This window comes from Plutella xylostella, chromosome 3 (genome assembly GCF_932276165.1).
Source record: "Plutella xylostella chromosome 3, ilPluXylo3.1, whole genome shotgun sequence".
In the NCBI taxonomy this organism is placed as follows: Eukaryota; Metazoa; Arthropoda; class Insecta; order Lepidoptera; family Plutellidae; genus Plutella; species Plutella xylostella.
Window position 1 is genome coordinate 9,569,049 of NC_063983.1, and position 19,687 is coordinate 9,588,735.

The 19,687-nt window shown below is 40.7% G+C and overlaps 1 protein-coding gene across 2 annotated transcripts in view; it reads right to left on the reverse strand.

Annotated features, from left to right (window-relative positions):
• The window catches only part of LOC105381133 (Golgi-specific brefeldin A-resistance guanine nucleotide exchange factor 1), a 44,295-nt gene that overhangs the window by 20,431 nt on the left and 4,177 nt on the right, over positions 1-19,687 (reverse strand). The window contains exons 5-17 of one of the 2 annotated variants that reach the window (XM_048625365.1): positions 18,091-18,196; positions 17,393-17,529; positions 16,324-16,621; positions 15,785-15,953; positions 14,976-15,387; positions 14,380-14,567; positions 12,886-13,036; positions 12,310-12,416; positions 11,770-11,859; positions 10,993-11,112; positions 10,609-10,697; positions 10,181-10,346; positions 9,653-9,881 (exon numbers count right to left, since the gene is read on the reverse strand). In XM_048625365.1, coding sequence (XP_048481322.1) covers positions 9,653-9,881; positions 10,181-10,346; positions 10,609-10,697; positions 10,993-11,112; positions 11,770-11,859; positions 12,310-12,416; positions 12,886-13,036; positions 14,380-14,567; positions 14,976-15,387; positions 15,785-15,953; positions 16,324-16,621; positions 17,393-17,529; positions 18,091-18,196 — 2,262 coding nt within the window. Of the gene's footprint in view, positions 1-9,652; positions 9,882-10,180; positions 10,347-10,608; positions 10,698-10,992; positions 11,113-11,769; positions 11,860-12,309; positions 12,417-12,885; positions 13,037-14,379; positions 14,571-14,975; positions 15,388-15,784; positions 15,954-16,323; positions 16,622-17,392; positions 17,530-18,090; positions 18,197-19,687 lie in introns of both variants that reach the window. The other variant, XM_048625363.1, reaches the window with a different exon arrangement.

The window sequence follows — 19,687 nt, forward strand, 5'->3', positions numbered from 1 at the left end:
GCAATCCTTGATACTAAGATGGCGCCAACATAAGTATGTATTCACTGCAGACATCGAGAAGATGTTTAGAGGTATCATCATTCAAGAAGAAGACAGAAGTTTACAGAAGATCATATGGAGAGATGATCCACAGCAGCCTCTCCAATCATATCAGCTCACACGGGTGACATATGGGGTCAAGGCCAGCCCATATCTTGCCATGATGACCCTAAGACAATTAGCAACCGATGAAAGGGAACAGTTCCCAGAAGCAGCATCAATTCTGGAGACAAACTTCTACACAGACGATTTAGTCCATGGAACGCAAACAGTTGGGCACGGAAAGCAGCTCGTCAGCGATTTAAATCAACTACTGAAAAAAGGAGGATTTACCTTGAGGAAATGGTCATCCAACAACCCGGCGTTGTTATCAGAATTAAATAACATAGATCAAGAGCAAACCATTCATCATTTCAAAACTGACGACAGGTCGAAAATTCTGGGTCTAGGGTGGAATTCAAAGGACGACACTTTTAATTTCACCTGTAACATGAACAAAGAAACCCCGCCTAAACTAACAAAACGACTATTATTGTCGGAAATCGCAAAACTTTTTGACCCCCTCGGCTGGCTAGCACCAGTTGTTGTAAGACTATAGATTGGCAAGTTGCTTGGCGACCCTCCTTGCGGGGTGAAAGACGCGGAGGGGACGAGGTACCCAAGACGACAGCGGGTAGCGGGAGGGTAGCGGGGAAGGGCAACGCGTGCACTGCATGTCATTGTTACGGCAGTCTCGGCCGCGCAGCCGAGGCGGCCACATGTCTTATATAGTCTGTCATAATTTGAGTGCGACCCACATGAGATCATTGATCCTGAGACCATTAGTCTTAGGATGAGTGTTGAGGCCATGTGTCATGCTACGCGGTTAAAGGTTGGTACTGCGCAGTCAGATACGAAAAAGTAAACAACAAAGACGAAGAGTCCATATGACAGTGCGTCAGTTGTCAGTTCTTGTAAGTAGGAAAGCAACCAAAATTTATGTGATTTAATGAAAGTAATTAATGAGAAAAACACAGAGAAAAATTACAAAATTGATGAAATTTTGAAAGAAAATGGTCATATCGTGCTTCGCCTACCCCCATACCACCTGGATTTAAATCCTATTGAACTTGTGTGGCGGTACGTGAAAGGCGAGCTCGCAAGAACGTCGATTGACTCTAACTTAGATAAAGAGATAAAAGACTTAGAGTTGCTTTTCTCTAATTATTCGCCTGAAAAGTGGAGAAATTGTGACGACCATGTCATAAAAAATTAAGACGAATATTATAAATCTGATAGAGTATTTGACGATGTATTGGACAGGTATGTTTGTTTTTTATAATTTAATGTAAATTAAACATAAAATATTATAGGTGTACACTGAACTAATATGACTGGCGTACTCTAGTACATTATACTTCAAAGTAGGTATAATGTTTTTTTGTTTTTGTCTTAGATTTATAATTGAAGTTAATGAAAACGATGATGAAGATGAGGATGACGACGACGATGAACAAGTTCAAACAGAGAGTGAACATGAAAGTGACATGGGAATTGATTTATGAAATAAAACACTTTTACATAAATAAATTCAAATTGGTAGATATTCTGAAGGTAAACATCCAAATTTTAATGCTGTCAAACTATAAATTTTAAGCTAAATATGACATTTACGGGAACACTCATAGAATAAAATTTTACCTACGTCAGAAATAGTTACAAGCTATCGCGAGATTAATCCGGGCACACTTTTCTACGTGTGTAGCATGTCGTGCTACCTCGCCCCCGCCACTTCTTTCACCCCGCAAGGAGGGTCGCCAAGTAACTTGCCACATTATAAAGCTATTTTTTCAAGAAGTATACAATTTGAACCTAAATTGGGATGACACTGTGCCACAAAATCTAAAAACCGAATGGATGAAGTTACGAAGTGATGTCGAAAACATAGTTTCAAATTAGCAAGATGGACGGGGAGCAATGGCAAAGATAACGTAGAGCTACATGGGTTCTGCGACGCCTCAGAGAAGGCATATGCATGCGTAGTTTACGCACGAATCATCCAAAACGATCAAGTGAAGATAACGCTAATAGCAGCAAAAACAAAATTGGTACCTAAGAAAAAAGAAGTCTCACTACCGAAGTTGGAGTTAAGTGGAGCACTTCTACTATCGAAATTAATCAGAAAGGTTTCCGAATGTCTGAACATTCCGACGAGCTCAGCATTTGGGTGGAGTGACTCAATGGTAGTGCTCGGGTGGCTACAGGGCAGCCCGGAGCGGTGGAAGCCGTTTGTGAAAAACCGAGTAACAACAATCACACAAGTCGTCGATAGCAGCAATTGGCGATATGTGAAATCAGCAGAAAACCCGGCGGACTGCGCCAGCAGAGGAATCTCGTCCGCACAGCTGAAGGAAAATACTTTATGGTTCAATGGACCACAATGGCTACAATCAGGCCAAATAGATCAATCACCGAAAAATTACATGACAAATCACGAGATCAAGATAAAACAATCAAACGTCGTTCAAGTTAACATGGAGGAAAGTATCATCGAAAAATTAATACAAAGGTACAGCTGTATTAAAGTAATCAGAGTGATAGCATGGCTACTCAGAGCATTGAACCCACAAAGGAATTCGCTGCCGAGCTATCTCACATTACACGAGTTGCGGAAGGCTAACATACTCGTTATCAAACATGTGCAGCGGTCAGAATTCGAAGAGGATATAAATCATTTAATCAAGCACAATAAACTGCATCAGAAAAGCAAACTGCTAAATTTGAACCCTGTACTTGACGAAAACGGACTATTACGTGTCGGAGGCAGATTAGAGAAATCAAACGTGGATGAAGAAATGAAGCACCCCTTAATCATACCACACAGCAGTCGGGTCACGGATCTATTGATCGACCAAGCTCATCATCTGACGTTCCATGGTGGAGCGCGACTTACCCTCTCAGCAATCAGAACAAAATACTGGATCATTGGCGGAAACCGTGCAGTAAAGAAACGCGTTCGAAACTGCATCACATGCAGAAAACTAAACAAGGAGATACGCCCTCAAATCATGGGTGACCTTCCAGAAGCGAGAGTCACCCCCGCACCGCCCTTTTATCACACGGGTGTTGACTACACTGGCTTCATAGATATCAAAGCAAATAAAGGTCGTGGTGTGAAAACTACGAAAGGTTATATAGCTATATTTGTCTGCATGGTGACGAAGGCCGTTCATCTGGAGCTGGTGTCGGACCTTAGCAGCTCAGCATTCCTAGCATGCCTCAAGAGAATGGCGGCTCGAAAGAAGGCCCCAAGACATTTATACAGTGATCAAGGAAAGAATTTTATTGGCGCCAGTCGAAAAATCAATGAAGAATACGTTGAATTACAGAAAATATTCAACGACAGCTTTTACAAAGAAATCAGCGAGTTAAACATAGAGTGGCACTTCAACGCCCCCTCGTGGCCCACGGCAGGAGGCTTGTGGGAACGAGCAGTGAGGAGCTTAAAATATCACATGAAAAGGGTCATCGGAGATCAAAAGCTGACTTTCGAGGAGCTCAGCACCATCTTAGCACAGCTCGAAGCATGTTTGAATGCCAGGCCTCTGTGTGCTTTGTCAGAAGATGTTGAGGACTTAGACGCCTTAACTCCAGCACACTTTCTGTACGGAGACGCAGGATTGACAGTTATTGAGACAGAGCAGGATGCCAGAACACGGTGGCATTTGATCAGAAAACTACATAATGACATATGGCAGCGTTGGAAAACGGAATATCTGACACAACTCTCAGCAAGAGGAAAATGGTTGAGACCACATGAGAACATAGAGATCGGCAGCCTTGTTCTTATTCAGGACGATATCATACCAGCTGGCAAATGGCCGCTAGGCAGAGTCATAGATGTGCATCCAGGCGCAGATGGCTATGTCAGAGTTGTAACTCTAAAAACAAAAAACGGCATCTTAAAAAGACCACTTACGAGGTTATCAATTTTACCACTTCAATCAAATCAAAATAAAATAAATCAACCAAATGATTCAGCAGAAAACACGGAGCAACCAAGTCAAGATAAAAGACAATTCAGAAAAAGATCACCAACAACATTCGTATCAGTAGCGTTAGCGCTACTGTTCTTCATGTCAATGATATCAGGTTACAACTGTGCCTACAATGTAACTACACTACCGCAAAATCAATCAATCTACTTTGACCCAATAACTCACATGCAATTAGTACGGGATGACTGGACCCTAATTGTTTATTACGACTTATCATCATACTGGGAAGGAATCAGAGCATTCGAAAACATTACAAGATACCTAAATCAAACATGTGCTAAAACAGAGCAAGACAATCACTGTAATATGATAATATCACAACTCATTCATGACTATAAAGAGCTACAATACTATAACCAGATTATGCTTAGTCGGAACTATAGCGCACGCGCCACGCGCCGCAGCCGGCGCGGGTACATTAATGCAGTGGGTTATATTACAAACAGCCTGTTCGGGATACTCGACGACCATTTCGCGGAACAGTACAAGCGAGACATAGAAGAGATAAGAAACAATGAGAGTCATTTGATACGCTTGTGGAAGAATCAGACATCAGTAATTGAGACAGGCTACAACCTATTAAAGAAAACTAAAGAGATCATGGATAGTCAGCATAAAATCATTTATAAGCATCTGGAAAGCCTAGATAAAATTGCAAATAATGTACAGCTAAGGGCCGGTTTTTCAATGCCAGGATAAAACGTCAAATAACTATCTAACGAATAATTTTATTTGGCTGTTTATCGGCCTGGTAGTTGTTTAACCATTTTTCAATTGTGATTTATTCCATAGATAACTATCTTACCGATTTTTCTATTTGAACTCAGGAGAGATGAAACAAGTATATGCGCAGACACTAGTGCTAAAGCAGGACAGACTACTATTTCAATTGTCAGTGTCAACTATCACTGTCAAGCAAAGAGCAATCAAGCCACAAGCCTCACTGACTGTTTGGTTTGGTTGTTTTGATATTGGTATTTAAATTCGTTATTTTTGAATCACAATGGTTTCACAAAAAAGAGAGCGTTTAGCGAATTTTAATAATGCTGAAGTTACTGTGTAGTGAGTTTGGTACATAAATTCAAACATGTCATAGATAATAAATAGACCGATGCTGCAACAAATAAAGATAAGGAGACTGCATGGAAGAAAATGAGTTTTCTTTTAACTCCAGTGGTATAACCACAAGTGTCCGCTCATGGAAAACCCTTAAGTTAAAGTACGAGGGCATCAAAAAAACAATGAAGAAGAAGTCTTCCCTGCAAAGGCAGGAGATGTACAAAACTGGAGGTGGGCCCTCAAATGCACCTCCATTTATCGATGTAGAAGAAAAGGTGTTAGGCATTTGCTCCAGCATTACCATTCAACATATCCTTAATTTAGAATTAACAAATAAAAACTGAAATAAATAATTATAACACCTATGTTTTATTATCAAGTACTGGATGGTTTCTCTCTTTTCTCCTCAGCCTATAGCAGTCCAATACTGGACATTGAAGATCATCCCGCCAAGCCGGAGGGATGTCTTAGATACTTATATATAGCATAGGTTACTTACTTATCGTTAAATGAAAAACTATATGTACCTTAATATTTTTTTATGAAGGAAGCGCTGCTACATTCCTATTTTATAAAATTAATGATTGAAAATAAATCAACATAATGTTTCTAGTCTGGTGCCTTTCGGCGATGAAATTCTTTTGCATCCCCCATACTATAATGATCAGGCCTCGTTTTGACGACTGTGACTTTCCTTTCAAATGGATTAATATATTCGTTCATTACTGCCTCTTCTTCGATCGCCATATCATCAATATCATCGAAAATATCCATTGAAAATGACGATTATTCTCTGCGCTCGGTAGTTTAGAATTGGTATAAACGCAAAAAAGAACTTACAATAACCTCAAATGTCAAATTATCAATCGAATAAGCCCTATCTGGCGGCTCAAGCAGCAGATAGATTTATGCTCCAGTTAACTGAGTTATTGGACGAATAAGCTCTATCTGACATTTGAAAAATGTAATATTTCGCTATCTGTCGAATAAACGCTATCTATCTGTCTATCTGAGCATTGAAAAATCGGCCCTAAAAGTAACATCTTGGGTAATTTTTCAAGAGTTCTCCTTAGCCTCTCTAACAGCTAGCAACCTATTACAAAACTTAAGAAGAATTCAATCAGATCTCCTTAACACAATAACTGACATTTATCATGGCCAAGTCAATATCCACCTACTAAATCCAGATCAGCTGCTCAAGGAGCTTAGCATAATTTCAAGCCAGTTGCCCAAAGACTTAACATTGCCTATAAATACTGTGCAAGCAGATATACCAAAAATATACATATAAAGTTAATGAAATGTAAAGCAAAAATGTTACAAAAATATTTAATAATTGAAATAAAAATCCCCATATTAAGCAGAGACAGCTTTGAACTATACAAGCTGGTACCACTACCTCATCAAACAAAGGAGACTATGTATCAGATCTCGCCTATATCAGAATACATTGCCATTAATTTTAGAAAAGATACGTACTTGCCGATAAATAATGAAGAGCTAAAAGAATGCCAATATCATGATCAGCGTTATTTTTGCAATTTGGACAATCCAGTCTATCACCTGAGCTCTACCGAAAAATTCTGTAACTTACAGTCTGAAGCAGGGAAATGCAAGATCAGCAAATCAGTTTGTAAGAACCAGTGGATAAAGTTGTATCAGTCATCATCATATTTCTACTTTTGTTGCGATACGTATCATGTAAGAATAATATGTGAAGATGCAGTCACGCCACATCAGTTAAAAGGATCCGGTATCATCAGTCTGGGACAAAGATGCGAGATAAAAGGTGAAGATTTTACTCTATTTGCCCATCAATCACACTCTAGCATGCTAAACACAGAAGCAAACGTGTATACACCGAAAGTGTTGGAGATAAATCATATCGTTAATATTGCACTACCGATAGAAGACACGCCCGTCGATCGTTCGAACGAAACAGACTTAGACTGGAAAGGCAAGTTGCTCCAGTTAGATAAACAAATAGATGATATGAAGCAAGGAGCTGAGGCAGCAGACGTGGGGTTGTCCTCACATGACGTCCACCAGTACGCCGTGAGCTACCTGGCGGTGGCGGCAGCGGCGGCGGCGGGCGCGGTGCTGGCGTGGAGGCGCTGCCGACGCCGCACTCCCCGCGCCCCGCGCGCCCCGCTCTCCGATAATGATAGTGCTAGTGTTAGTGCGCGAAAGTGTTATCAGGCCGAGCAGCCTAGTGTTAGTCCGTTATCAAAAAAGCTTAATGATAGTGTTAAAGATAGTGTTCGCGTTATAAATAAATCTGAACGTCAGATTCGGCAATTTAGAGACAGTAGCGAAAACATTAGCGATAGTTTAAATCGTAGTAAGCAAGTAAACATAGCCACTTCACCAATATTAACTAAAGTTCATTTTCATGTCTCTGACTCATAATAGATTTTTGAATTTTATAAATTGAGTGTTATTTTAATCAATGTTATTTTTTGAGATCTTTAATTTGATTTTACTTGGTGGCTTCTTTATCATTTTATTATTTTGTACATTTTAATAATTTCTTTATTTTTATGTACTTTCCCCGCCCGGGAGTATGTTCGGGTCAACCGAACACTTACCTCAGCAATGAGGCGTTTGTTAAAAAAAAAAAAAGTTCCTTTTTGGAGAAATAGATGGCGTTGTCTGGGGTTGTACCAACTTTCAAACCCTCAGAACACACTCAGATCACAATATGTTATTCTGTGAGGCTAACGAAATGTGAAAGTGACGTAGGTAGGTAGAATAGGCTATGTCTGAAAGAGTTGAACGGCGCTCGTGGTTTTTCTGGTGATGGGAGTGGCCCTCCGTGTCATCCTGAAGGGGTCTCGGATTTTTCCTGTGCGTCAGTGGTTTTATAGGGGTGAGAGCATTTCGGGTTTCGCAGGGCGGGGGTGTGGTGGCGCTTCGGGACTTTTTCCATCGTCTCTATAAAAATATATGGGCAATCAAAAAGAAAAAATTTACAGGCGTCAGCTTTTACATACTCTTTGGTCACACGTCTATCCATAGACCTACAATGTCACATCAAAACCCATTCAAAACCTGTCATATTTTTTTTAATGCCTATAGAGACGATGGAAGGGGTCCTGAAGTGCCATCGTGTCCCCGTTTTGTGGAGCTTGGAATGTTTTTGTTTTTGTGAAGTTGCTGACGCGTGGGAGGGATCTGAGATTTTTTTGGGATGGTGCGGAGGGTTGTTCCTGTCATCGGAGAGATTGTGAGCGTTGTTTAGTTTTTTCAGACATAGCCTGATGTCGATGTCACTGTTGCTTCAGCGTTCAGTGCGATTGTGCGTACAGCCGTTCTTTTCAAGTTTTCTCAGTTTCCTTGTGTTTCTCCTGTATTAATTGAGTTGTAGTTGAGCTATCTGCTCCTCCTCCCTTGATACTTAGCACTATCCCAAGCCACATGCAGTCTGAGCCTCGGAAGGATGGCTCGCGCTACCACCCGACATTTAATCACAACTAGTGAGTTCTTATTCTGAGTTTAGTACTCTTTGCTCTCTATGTAATTTTTGACAGTTGGTACACTGCGTTTTCACGCCATCTATCGGCTTACCCAAAAGCTCAACTGACAGCTGTCAAGGAAAACGGCTCATTCGTATTTCTTGCGAGTCGCGCACACGCGGCCGACTCAGTGCATCGCGGAACGTATTGCCGGGCGGCAACGGGTGCATTCATCATTATCATAGTTTTCACGTAATTAAGTATCATTGTGGAACTTGAATAAACTTTAATATATCATTTATCAGTGACTTTATCATTTTATGTACGGATTATATTATATTAGTTATGTACGGACTTACAACCCGCACAATCTCAGTTCAAAAGTATTTACAGCTCTGATAATTTCACATTAATATTACAATTACAAACTTGGTCTTTTGGGTGTGGCTTTATTTACAAAGTGAAGTCTATCAATGTGACACATATTTTATTCTTTAATTTGTTTCATAATAAGGCGTCATCAACAATAATTTGATTTAAGTTGAAATTAAATTCACATTTGAAAACAAAACCAAGAACGATGTGTAATAACAGCTCTATACATATAATTTCACAGAACTGACTGACAAGAGAACAAGGACCTTTGACTGATTGGTGACAGCCGCCGACAGCCCGAATTGTTTTCGATTATGCACACATGATATTGACTACTAATTCTTTCAAACAAGGTGCAAAATCCAAGTGCATTGTTTAAGGCTCTTACGATTCAATGATTCGGGTGTTTCCGGGAATACGACAGTTTGCGAAGATTTGTATTCGCATTATTAATATGGGACAACTGTACGTGATACATTACTTGACCGAAAAGGTAAAGCCGTAAGTGATAAAACTGATATTTTCTTCTACAATTAATAACTGTCTATGACACTTGTATGTAACAATGTAAATCAAGTAAAATTTGATTAAACACATGCAATTCACATCTAAAACCACAGACACACACACACTCAACCTAACAAGACACCACTAAATCTCCATTTACAAATCAAACTTCTTCCTTACCAATAGCAATAGGGCTGGAAACCGGTCCAGTCAGCTGGGTAAACTTGCACAGAGTGATCAGTAGAGTGTCCACAGTGAGACCATGTTCACTGGGCAGCCTCGCCGCTAACCCAGCCACCCTCTGTAGCCCGGCTAGGGAGATTATGGCCAGGTTCGTAGGTTGACTGGAGGAGATTTCTTCTTGGGTTGGCGCGGGGGCGCGCTCGAAGGCCGCTGATAGGGCTGTCACCTGTTGAAGTGTTTTGTTGTTAGATTTGGTACTGACGTCACAAAAGGAATAACTAGTAACCGCGTCTGTCTGTATGTAATTATGTATGTATGCTTATAGCTTTAAAACTACCAAACGGATTTTGATGCGGTTTTTTTCAATAGATAGAGCGATTCAAGAGGAAGGTGTAGACATATTTTTATCCTTGAATTCCCACTGGAAAACCTTTAAGGGCGAAGTAAAGATAACAGTCTTTTTATTTAAAAAAATCTTGTTTTTGTGTATTTTGGTGTGTGGTGCTGGACACGGAATTAACTCACAGTAGGCGGCCCCACTATGGCAAACAGCGTGGCGTGGTACTGGTTGGCGGGCGACACGGCCAGGTACCGGCCGGCGGCCGTGTCACCGCGGCGCTGCAGCACCCGCCACAGGTACGCGTCGCGCACCGGGCCCACTCGCTCGGCTGGCATTACCATCTCTTCGTTTCTGGGGGAGGAGATGCATACTTCAGTCTACATGGAGTATAGCAGCAGCATTTGCTGAGCGGGAAGCCTTTTTTCTTTTTTCGTTTACTTTGTTACCATCAAAGCGCCTAGGGAGCGCTATAACACACGAGTTTATCTACCATCCTTTAAATCAATATTATTGTGCAATATTGTGTTTCTTTGACCGTTTTTCAGTGTGGCACTTTTTACCCAAACAGAAAAGCGAGCTGGCCAAAAGAACAGATGGAAGTACAATAACTTACTTGATAGAGTGGAAGATGGCCTCGAGCATCGGCTGCGGGAAGTCTCCTGAACCATTACAGCCGCGCAGGTTCTTCACGAAGTCTTCAACCTGGAGAAAAAGTATATGAAAATAATTTTGTATTATTTCTGGAGCAATGCGAGGTTCCACAATACAAGGATACTCAACCTGACGACTGCTCGACTGAAGTGTAACCGCATCATATGGTAAGCTTACAGGCCATAGTTTATAGTACCGTTCTATTTAAACTATGCGACCAAGTGACGTGACGCCTTTGACGGTATTCATATATTGCGTTGTCTCTATTGTTTATGTAGACTGCTTTGGTTAACTCTCAGACAAAATGCAGATACATTTGTTATGCAGTAAATTGAGTGGCACTTACATTCATGGGCACATTAAGTTTCTTGGCGCTGTGGTTGTGCTGGTCCATGTTGAGCATGATGGTGGCGTACGCGAGCCGGAACGCCGCGTCCGTGTTAGCGAACGGCTCCCCGTTGGTTGACTGGAAGAGATAGTTCGGTGTAAATGTGCGTTGGTACGTAAGTTACAATCGAATCACCTTTTGATTGCGTACCCGACTATTACATATAACCGTGCGTATATTTATTTATGTAACCTAAAGGTTAGCATGGCACGCACAGCCCGTAACAGTCCTCTATAGGACATGAGCCTTTCCATAATAATGTAAGGTTTCCATAGGACCACTTATGACAAAAACCTAATACACGTAAGAGCCTTTTCTAAGGAGTACCATATGAGTATCCTTGGCCCTACTCATCCAACCACAAGTCGTCTAGACTATTATGAGCGGAAATAAAATGAAATCTGAAATAAAACGTTCAGCCGCACTCAGTTGGCACTAGTAGGTAGTGTGTAAACCATTAGGTGGGTACAGACCAACTTTACGAACTGTAATATAACATTCCCAGCGAACATGTTACGCAACGCTCTATTCTAAACGCACGAATGCACGAATGCTCGCTGTGTAACATGTTACATTACACCTCGTAACGCGTTGGTCAGTACCAACATATAGGTGAAAACTTGTTTAACGTATTTTATATTTAGTCTTAATTAATGTATTGTTGTCGTATAGTTAAGTTTCCTATAAAAATAAAAAAAAAAATAAAAAATAGGTTTCGTTGTTCATTGTACTTACATGCCAGTGCTCCGCAAACCTCTCCATGACGAGGAAGATGAGCGGCGCCTCGCCCGGCAGCCGGAACGACTCCAGGTACAGACGGAGCGCCTGGAAGAAACAATATACAGGGTGTTGCAGAAAGGGTATAGTAAGCCGAAAGAGGGTGATTCTGGGGTCAATTTAAACAACTTTAGTGCGATAATTTTATAAATCCTAAAAATAAATTGAACTCTTTTCGATACCTAGTATTTTTGCCCATAAATATCTGCACACCAGGAGCAAATGCGTAGGTAATCGCAGGGCGTGAGTGTTTATATATTGTATGTAAATATAATTTATAATTTTTGTACGAAACGAGTTCACCCGAGTGACCTATCGCCTATACTTTTATACGTACGGCATACCCTGGGCAATCAGCGCACTGACGTTATTCTGACCGTCTAATCCTTTCACCACTCTCCAATCCCAGGTCACCCAATCTTTGTCACTGACTCACTTTCTAATCCCAGGCCAACTAGTCTTTCTCATCAACACGCTATAAAGAATATATTCGGTTACCTGGTCAATACGCAGTCCGGAGAAGTCGAAGCTCGACGCGAAGGCGCCCAGCACGCTCGACCCGCCCTCTTCTGAGTTGATGTTAGACCGCTTGCAGATGTAGTCACCTGGTGGTAGGATAAGAGATAATATCGTTAACAATATATGTTATTTGCCCCATATGGTACAAAGGTTCCACTCGAGAGAGCCACGTACAGGAACTTCCCTCCCTCTCAGAATAGAATAGAATATCCCATATTTACTATTTTTTCCTGTAAGACAAAAATATGGTTTGGGTTTCTTATGCTTAAAATCGTTATTTACTGTGCCATAGATATTAAATTTTGCAACTAAATAAGTAGGTACGCTAGTTTCGTTGTTTGTCAAAAAAATCTTTGATATGGTCTGGGGGACCGAATGAAAGCATACATTTTGTTACGAGCTATAGGCTGGCTGAGTTCAAAACAAAGGGACAGCGGCAATAGACAAATACCAACCATGCGTGATAGCGCGCACCAATGGCATTGCTCATTTATGACGCATTCCGCACCTCCAACCTAAAATACGCCAATAACAACATCAACACGCGACACTTACCAATCATCTTCTTATCCAGATCGGAGTTCTCCTTCAAAAACACTGCGACCTCGGCGGGGTCGAGCGGTGTGGCCAGAACCCCGTGCTGCTGCAGGAACTCTATGCCCTTCTCGGGCTTCTGGTTGAAGAGTTCTGTGCCTTGGGTCACCCACTGGAAGGGAGATATGTAATGTTAGGAAGTATCTTAAGATAGCTAGAAAATCTGGCAGGGCACGTTTTAGGGATGCCACATTTCTATTAAGAAGGCCATAAATGCCTATAGAAAGACGTGCCGATAAAAAAGCATAATTATACAGAGTGTTCCAAAAAGAAATCTACATGTGCAGCATGTTATATCTAAGAAACTTTGTTGGTCACGTGACTTTTTTACTATGGAGAATAACTTTTTTCGCGAATTTTGAAATTCTCATTTTATTTTCTGGCTTAGATATAACATGCTGCACATGTAGGTTTCGGCTTATATTACCCTATATATTACCCTATTTTATTATATACCCTATTATTATATTATATACCCTATTATTTATTATATATATACCCTATTTTATTTTATTATATTATATTACCCTATTTGCAACACCCTGTATTATTAAAATGGCGGCTAGGGAAAGGGATAGCTATTTACGATAAGTTACGATAAGAGTAGGATAACTGTGAGTCTCTCTTCTCTTACCCAAAGTTATTATTTTGTCCTCACGCATTATAGTTCTAGTAGAAAATGTAGAATATAACTTACATAATAAATGATGTCGATTCTGAAGGCAGAAATTCTAAATTTAGAGCTGTCAAAACCTTAATTTCTTTGTTTAAAATTCGACTCTATGATTGTTTCCGTAAATGTCATTTTATGCTAGCAAATTTTTAAGTTTGACAGCGTTAAAATTAGAATTTCTGCCTTCAGAATCGACATCAATATCCTATCTATTCCTATCCTATTTAGTAGCCGACGTTTTTACCAACGACGATACGGACACGCTTTATGCGTTTGGGGTGAAATGTAGGTACTATACTTACCTCCAAAACAACCCCTATTTCGCTACAACTCCCTCACCTTCTTAGTATGCACAATCTTCTCAATCTCCTCCAGTGTCGGCAGATGTTGCTCACTGGCCGCCCGCCCCGTGTACTGGCTGATGTGGTGCGTCTGCGGCTGGGCGGGGTCAGTGGAAAACTTCCACATGCCATTACGTTCCATATTATGTCAGCGGAAAGAAAGAGTCATTGCACGCGAATGTAGCACCAAAAGTAGATAGACAAATGCAAATAGCTAAGAAATAATAAAGAAAATGGCGACATAGCCGTGTTTCTTAATTTATTTAATGCTAGGTGTTTCCCGCGAGCTTCGTCTTAAAATGTTTCAAATCAATATTTCAAAACCAATATTAGCGGTCAGTCAGTCCCATTGCCTACCCCTTCTATCCCCAACCCTTTACTTTTAACGATGATAATCAACGACGCCAGTATTTTTTATCTCTAAAACAACTCTGATCTCACCTTTTTAGTATGCACAATCTTCTCAATCTCCTCCAACGTAGGCAGATGTTGTTCACTGGCCGCCCGCCCCGTGTACTGGCTGATGTGGTGCGTCTGCGGCTGGGCGGGGTCCTCGAGGCCGCCCAGCTCCAGGGATATCTGCCCGCCGCGCCCGAAGCGAGGGCCGGGGGATAGGGGGCGCTCTATGTCTGCTGTAGGGGGAAATTCAGTTTAAAGACATATTGTACACATAGGTATAATTAGTATCAGGCTAAAAAAGTCTTAGCGCCTAGCGCCTAGCGAGTCTCCAAGCGAGTAGCTCAGTAAAACGAACGTTCTAGAATCTTCGTGAATGGCTGCATTGATACGCGCTCAGTGGCTAGCTAGGCGCCAAGCGTCTGGCTAGTTATAATTCAGTGTGAGTGTTTGTTGATATTTAATAAATTTAATCAAAAAATTTCGGTTTGTATGGTCATCACCGAGGGTACTTTTATGCAAACCAAGCATTTGATCGCGTTCTAGCAAACCCAAGGCATGCCTCGCCGAGGTGTGCGATAGGAGGATACGCGGCTATTGACACTTATATATGATAATCTTTGAAAGAAATCCACACTCACCTTTATCTTCCTTAGGCTGACTGCTGCCAACTTCAATAGCCTCAATCACAGTCATCAAAACCTCCAAAGACAACGAATGAATATTATACGCAGTCGAAGAAACCACATTCTTACTCAACAGTTTGGTCAACTCTTCAAACATATTCATGCAATAAACATCACAGTCATAGTTCAAAAACACCTCAGTGCATATGCCAGGTATCCTAAGCAGCTGGGCTAGGAACTCTAGGGCTAGGTGTTGTATTTCTTTGAGTTCGTAGACAGCTTTGGTTGTGTCGGATGAGACGATTTCGACAATTTTCTTGAGGAAAGCTTCTAGTTGGAACTTCAGGTGGTAGCGTAGTGATTCGAAGAGAAGGAAAGCCACTTGCAGGTCCAGAGCGAATATGGATATTCTTTCTGTGCTGAGTAGCTGTAACAAGGTAAAAAATGCACATATTTTATATAACTGTGAAAAAAATTGTTGGGACACGTTTCTATCTTTGACTTATTGACGGTATGTTATTTTAAAAACTTTAGGTAGGTTATATATCTGTATTTTAGTAATGTTATATTTTGGAATAAGCGCTATAAAACCTGTCCAAACCAAAAGTTCAAAGGTCTCTATGCCTTAAAATTTCAACGCTGACATTAAAGATGAATATTAAATACACAAACCTATACTTTGTAAAATATAGCATGAGCCCTATGAGGTTTTATTGAGAGAAAGTTGTTGTTTTATTTAGGAAACCAATAAATGACGGATAAAAAAATGGATTTGACAGCTGTCGCAGGGCTCATGCAATATTTTACAAAATATAATAACTTACACTAGTGAGGCTCCTGCAGAGAGGATCCCTGGCGAGCGCGAGGAGCGCGGGGTGCCTGGCCAGCTGGTCCGCGCCCACCTCCAGGGCGGTGCCCACGAGGCAGAGCCCGAGGTGCACCATGGCTGACGTGTTCTGGGTGTCCAGCGGGTTGCACAGGGATATTAGGAACCTGGAAGAGGGGTGAGGTGTTAGGTGCAGAAGTTGAGAGTTTCTTGAATTTCTGAGTTTTCTCAAGCTGTTAAAAGTTTTTTACAAATATTTATCGATTGTAAAAAATGTATACAGACTCGACCCACTTTTTGGAAAGACTCGATTAGGAGAAGAGATGGCAAAAGCTATACAATAGCAGATACCTACTTTAAAATTTTATGTTAGTACGATAAAAGTTTTTGATCATTATAAGCAAGAGGATCGTACGGGGTGTTTTTTTGTTCCATTGCATTATTTACATGCTAACATAGCTTTTTCTTTTTTAAATCTGCGACAAGATTAAAATATTGACATACCGTAATAACAATTAAGCCATTTAATAAACTCACCTAAATAACTCGCGAACGCAAGTCAGTCCATACGGCTGTAAATTAGCTTCGTCTTGCGGAGTGAACCTTATGCCTCTGTTATTAACGTACACCTCGTCCAACTTCTCACTATCTTCCGTCCTGCTCTTACTCATCTTGCACCCATCTTCTGTGTCACTCTTAACTTCTTCTTCTGTGGTTTCTTTAGCGGTTAATTCTGTGTTTTCGTCATTTTGCTCCGGTTTTTCTGGGTCCTGCTTTTCCGTTTCTGCGTTGGGGTCTTCTTTTTCTTTGTATTCGTCTAGGTTTTGGTCTGCGCCTGTTGATAGTGGTACAATTTATAAGTACAACGTCATACGTAGTATGGTAAATAAATAGTATACATAAATATAAAGGTCATACGAAAACGAAACAACTAACGAGGCAGCGTCATACTTTATGGACTGCGCGGAAAAAATAAAATGACGGTTGGACTTTTAGTCGCTTAGCGGGCTATGGGAACAGCTATGCTTGAATAAGGTAATTCGCGTCAGGGTGTTAAAAATGTCACGAATTTCAGAAATCATTCGACTTAAGTTTTTCAACAAGACTTGTTGAGTCACCTTCTTTATGCTTAACCATACCATTTCAGGAACATCATGTATATAGCTAGCTATATCAAAAACCTCGTGGCCAAAAACTACGTGGTGTCACACTGTCGTGCAGTGCAGCAGACAGCCGCCCTCTGCATTAGCTGGCACGAAGTCGAAGGCGTGGCACAGGACCGGTCAGAGATGGAAATCTACACTGCGAGCCCTATGTCCCTGATTAGTGATCCCAGGCCCTGATGATACCTTGTTCCCCGGAGACGCACTTCTCGACGAGCTGCGTGAGTCACCCTCTCTCCGCTTACCAATCTTACCATACCGCTTTAGCAACACCCTGTATAGCAAGGAATACCCTGTATATAGCTAGCTATATCTTGTTCACTGGAGACGCACTTCTTGACGCGTCACGCTCTCTCTGCCAACCATACATACCTATAGTAATACCCTGTATAGTAAGGAACACCCTGTATAGTAAGCAACACCCTGTATATAGCTAGCTATACCTTGTTCCCCGGAGACGCACTTCTCGACGAGCTGCGTGAGCGGCGCGCGACTGCTCAGGTCCATGGACGAGGCGCGTGCGTGCGAGCGGGACGGCTCTATCGTGATCTCCGCCTCGTTGCACAGGTTCTTGTCTTGGCTGTTGGAGTGAGATGGCAAGAGTTAAGTCTGGTGGGTCGATGGATTGATTACAGCCCTTTTTGTGCAGGCGTTGTTGCGGCCCCGGACCGAAGACTTTGATTAAATTTGAGAGTGAAAAGGAGATTTTGATAAATCACTTGGGGAAATATTTGCGGAGTGGCGCCACAACACTCCGTTTATTAAAACAGGGCCAGTTTTTTGATCCCTAGTTAACTCAACCATTGGTCAAAAATGGCAACCATTATTTAAAAACCAACAAAATTCGTATGCGGTTGTCATGCTTGACACGTGACTTGACTAACATATGGTTAAAGTTGACCACGGATCAAAAAACTGGCCCTAAAGCTAAATCATATATTTCGGGGATTGGCGATTGTCAAATAAAGTGATCAAGGTTTCATGAGCATAATCTAGTTCTATTCCTCGATTTGGAAATTTAAAAGTTTTAAAAACTGTAGACATTTTAATAACGTTATTATTAAATGCAGGTACAGAAAGCAAGGTTGCTTTACTTGTTTATAGTTTGAAACAATGCTACATAATTAATATTTATACTCACTTATTGTTTCTGAGTAGATTCTCATTAGACTTGGCGTCGACTTCATCAGACTCCACGGAGGTGGCGCTGGTCTGCTCCATCACTGGAGACTTCCTCTCTAACGAATCTATAAACGAAAATAAATATTAAGTATGATGCTATATGCAACGACTTTAAACAGGTTGTTAAAAAAGGGAGAATTTCCAAAAGTTGCTCAGAATGACCCTCTGTAACATCCCTGTTCGGCTTACAATACCACTTTTGCAACGTATGCTTTGTATAATTAGGTAGCCGGTAGGGATTTTTGGGCCAAGAACCAAGTGTTGTGAATAGTGCTCGATTATGGGATTGTGATGTTGATGCAATATGGCGCAAAGCTCTTAGTGTTGAAGGTGCCACCTTCGAATACCAACCGGTATACACTTATTTGTGCATGTAATTGGATGCAATAAAGCACTACTGCCTACTCCGTTAGAGAGGAACAGAAAATAACTTTAAATAGTCGAAGCTTAGGAAGGCAGTTTAGACCTTGGGGACATGCACAAAAGTTCCACTCGAGAGAGCCAGTTGCAGGTACTTACACCCCCACAGAGAATATAATGTGATAATATAACTTTATACCATTTTCCAGAACCAATGATATGGGTGACACTTTAAAATTTTCCATTTAACGCATGAATACTATTGCAAAATCTGTCATTTTATTGACAATGACCACAGATAATATATATTTCTTGAGTACACACTTTGGTAAAATGGAACGTACTAGAGACGGGACACATCAAAGTCGACATTCTGAAATCGATAAAATATTAGAATTTTTTACATTGTATTATAGTAAGTAGGTATATAGTATTTCTTACTTACTTTCTCATCAACAGCTTTAAAACAAACTACGATGTTTTTAATCAGAGTGCATATCTCTCTCATGCTGCCTCTCAGAATAATAACAATTTTAATATATTTTATTAATAATCTACCTTCATGTAGTTCATCGATATCCTTCGTATAATTTGAGTAAAGTTTAATTTATGGTTTTATTATCCTATTGTTGTTGAAAAATTTCGGTCTGTTTTTTGTCAATTTGTTTGTTATTTTTGTCAAAATGCCGAGAAAGGCTGTTTTAAACTCGGAATGTCGTGAGTTTGTAATTCATTTGAGTTTGGTTGATAGAACAAAAATAATTATATTACAGGACTGTGACTATTTGGCTCGGATAGATTGTTTGCAAGATGAACTGATCATCAATGTCGGTGTTTAATCTGACACATACAAATTGACCCGTACAAATATCGATAGGTACAAGTCGATAGAATTTTACTCTCGGACATCTCTAAAACTGCCAAACTCAAAACGTCATGAAAACGTCCCCCATATCATTGGTTCTGGAAAATGGTATAAATAGTGTCACCGATTTTAATCAAATCGTGGCAACAAAGCATGCCTAAATGCATTTTATACCCACCAACATAACGAAGTATTCGTTTAACTGAAAATCTCCACACCGGAATAACACATCCTTTATTGAACAACAAAAACTTAGCTAACCCATTATTTATGTTCAGTTTCACAGATTTATTAACGTGTCTCATTTTTACCAGGTCAAACACATGACTGA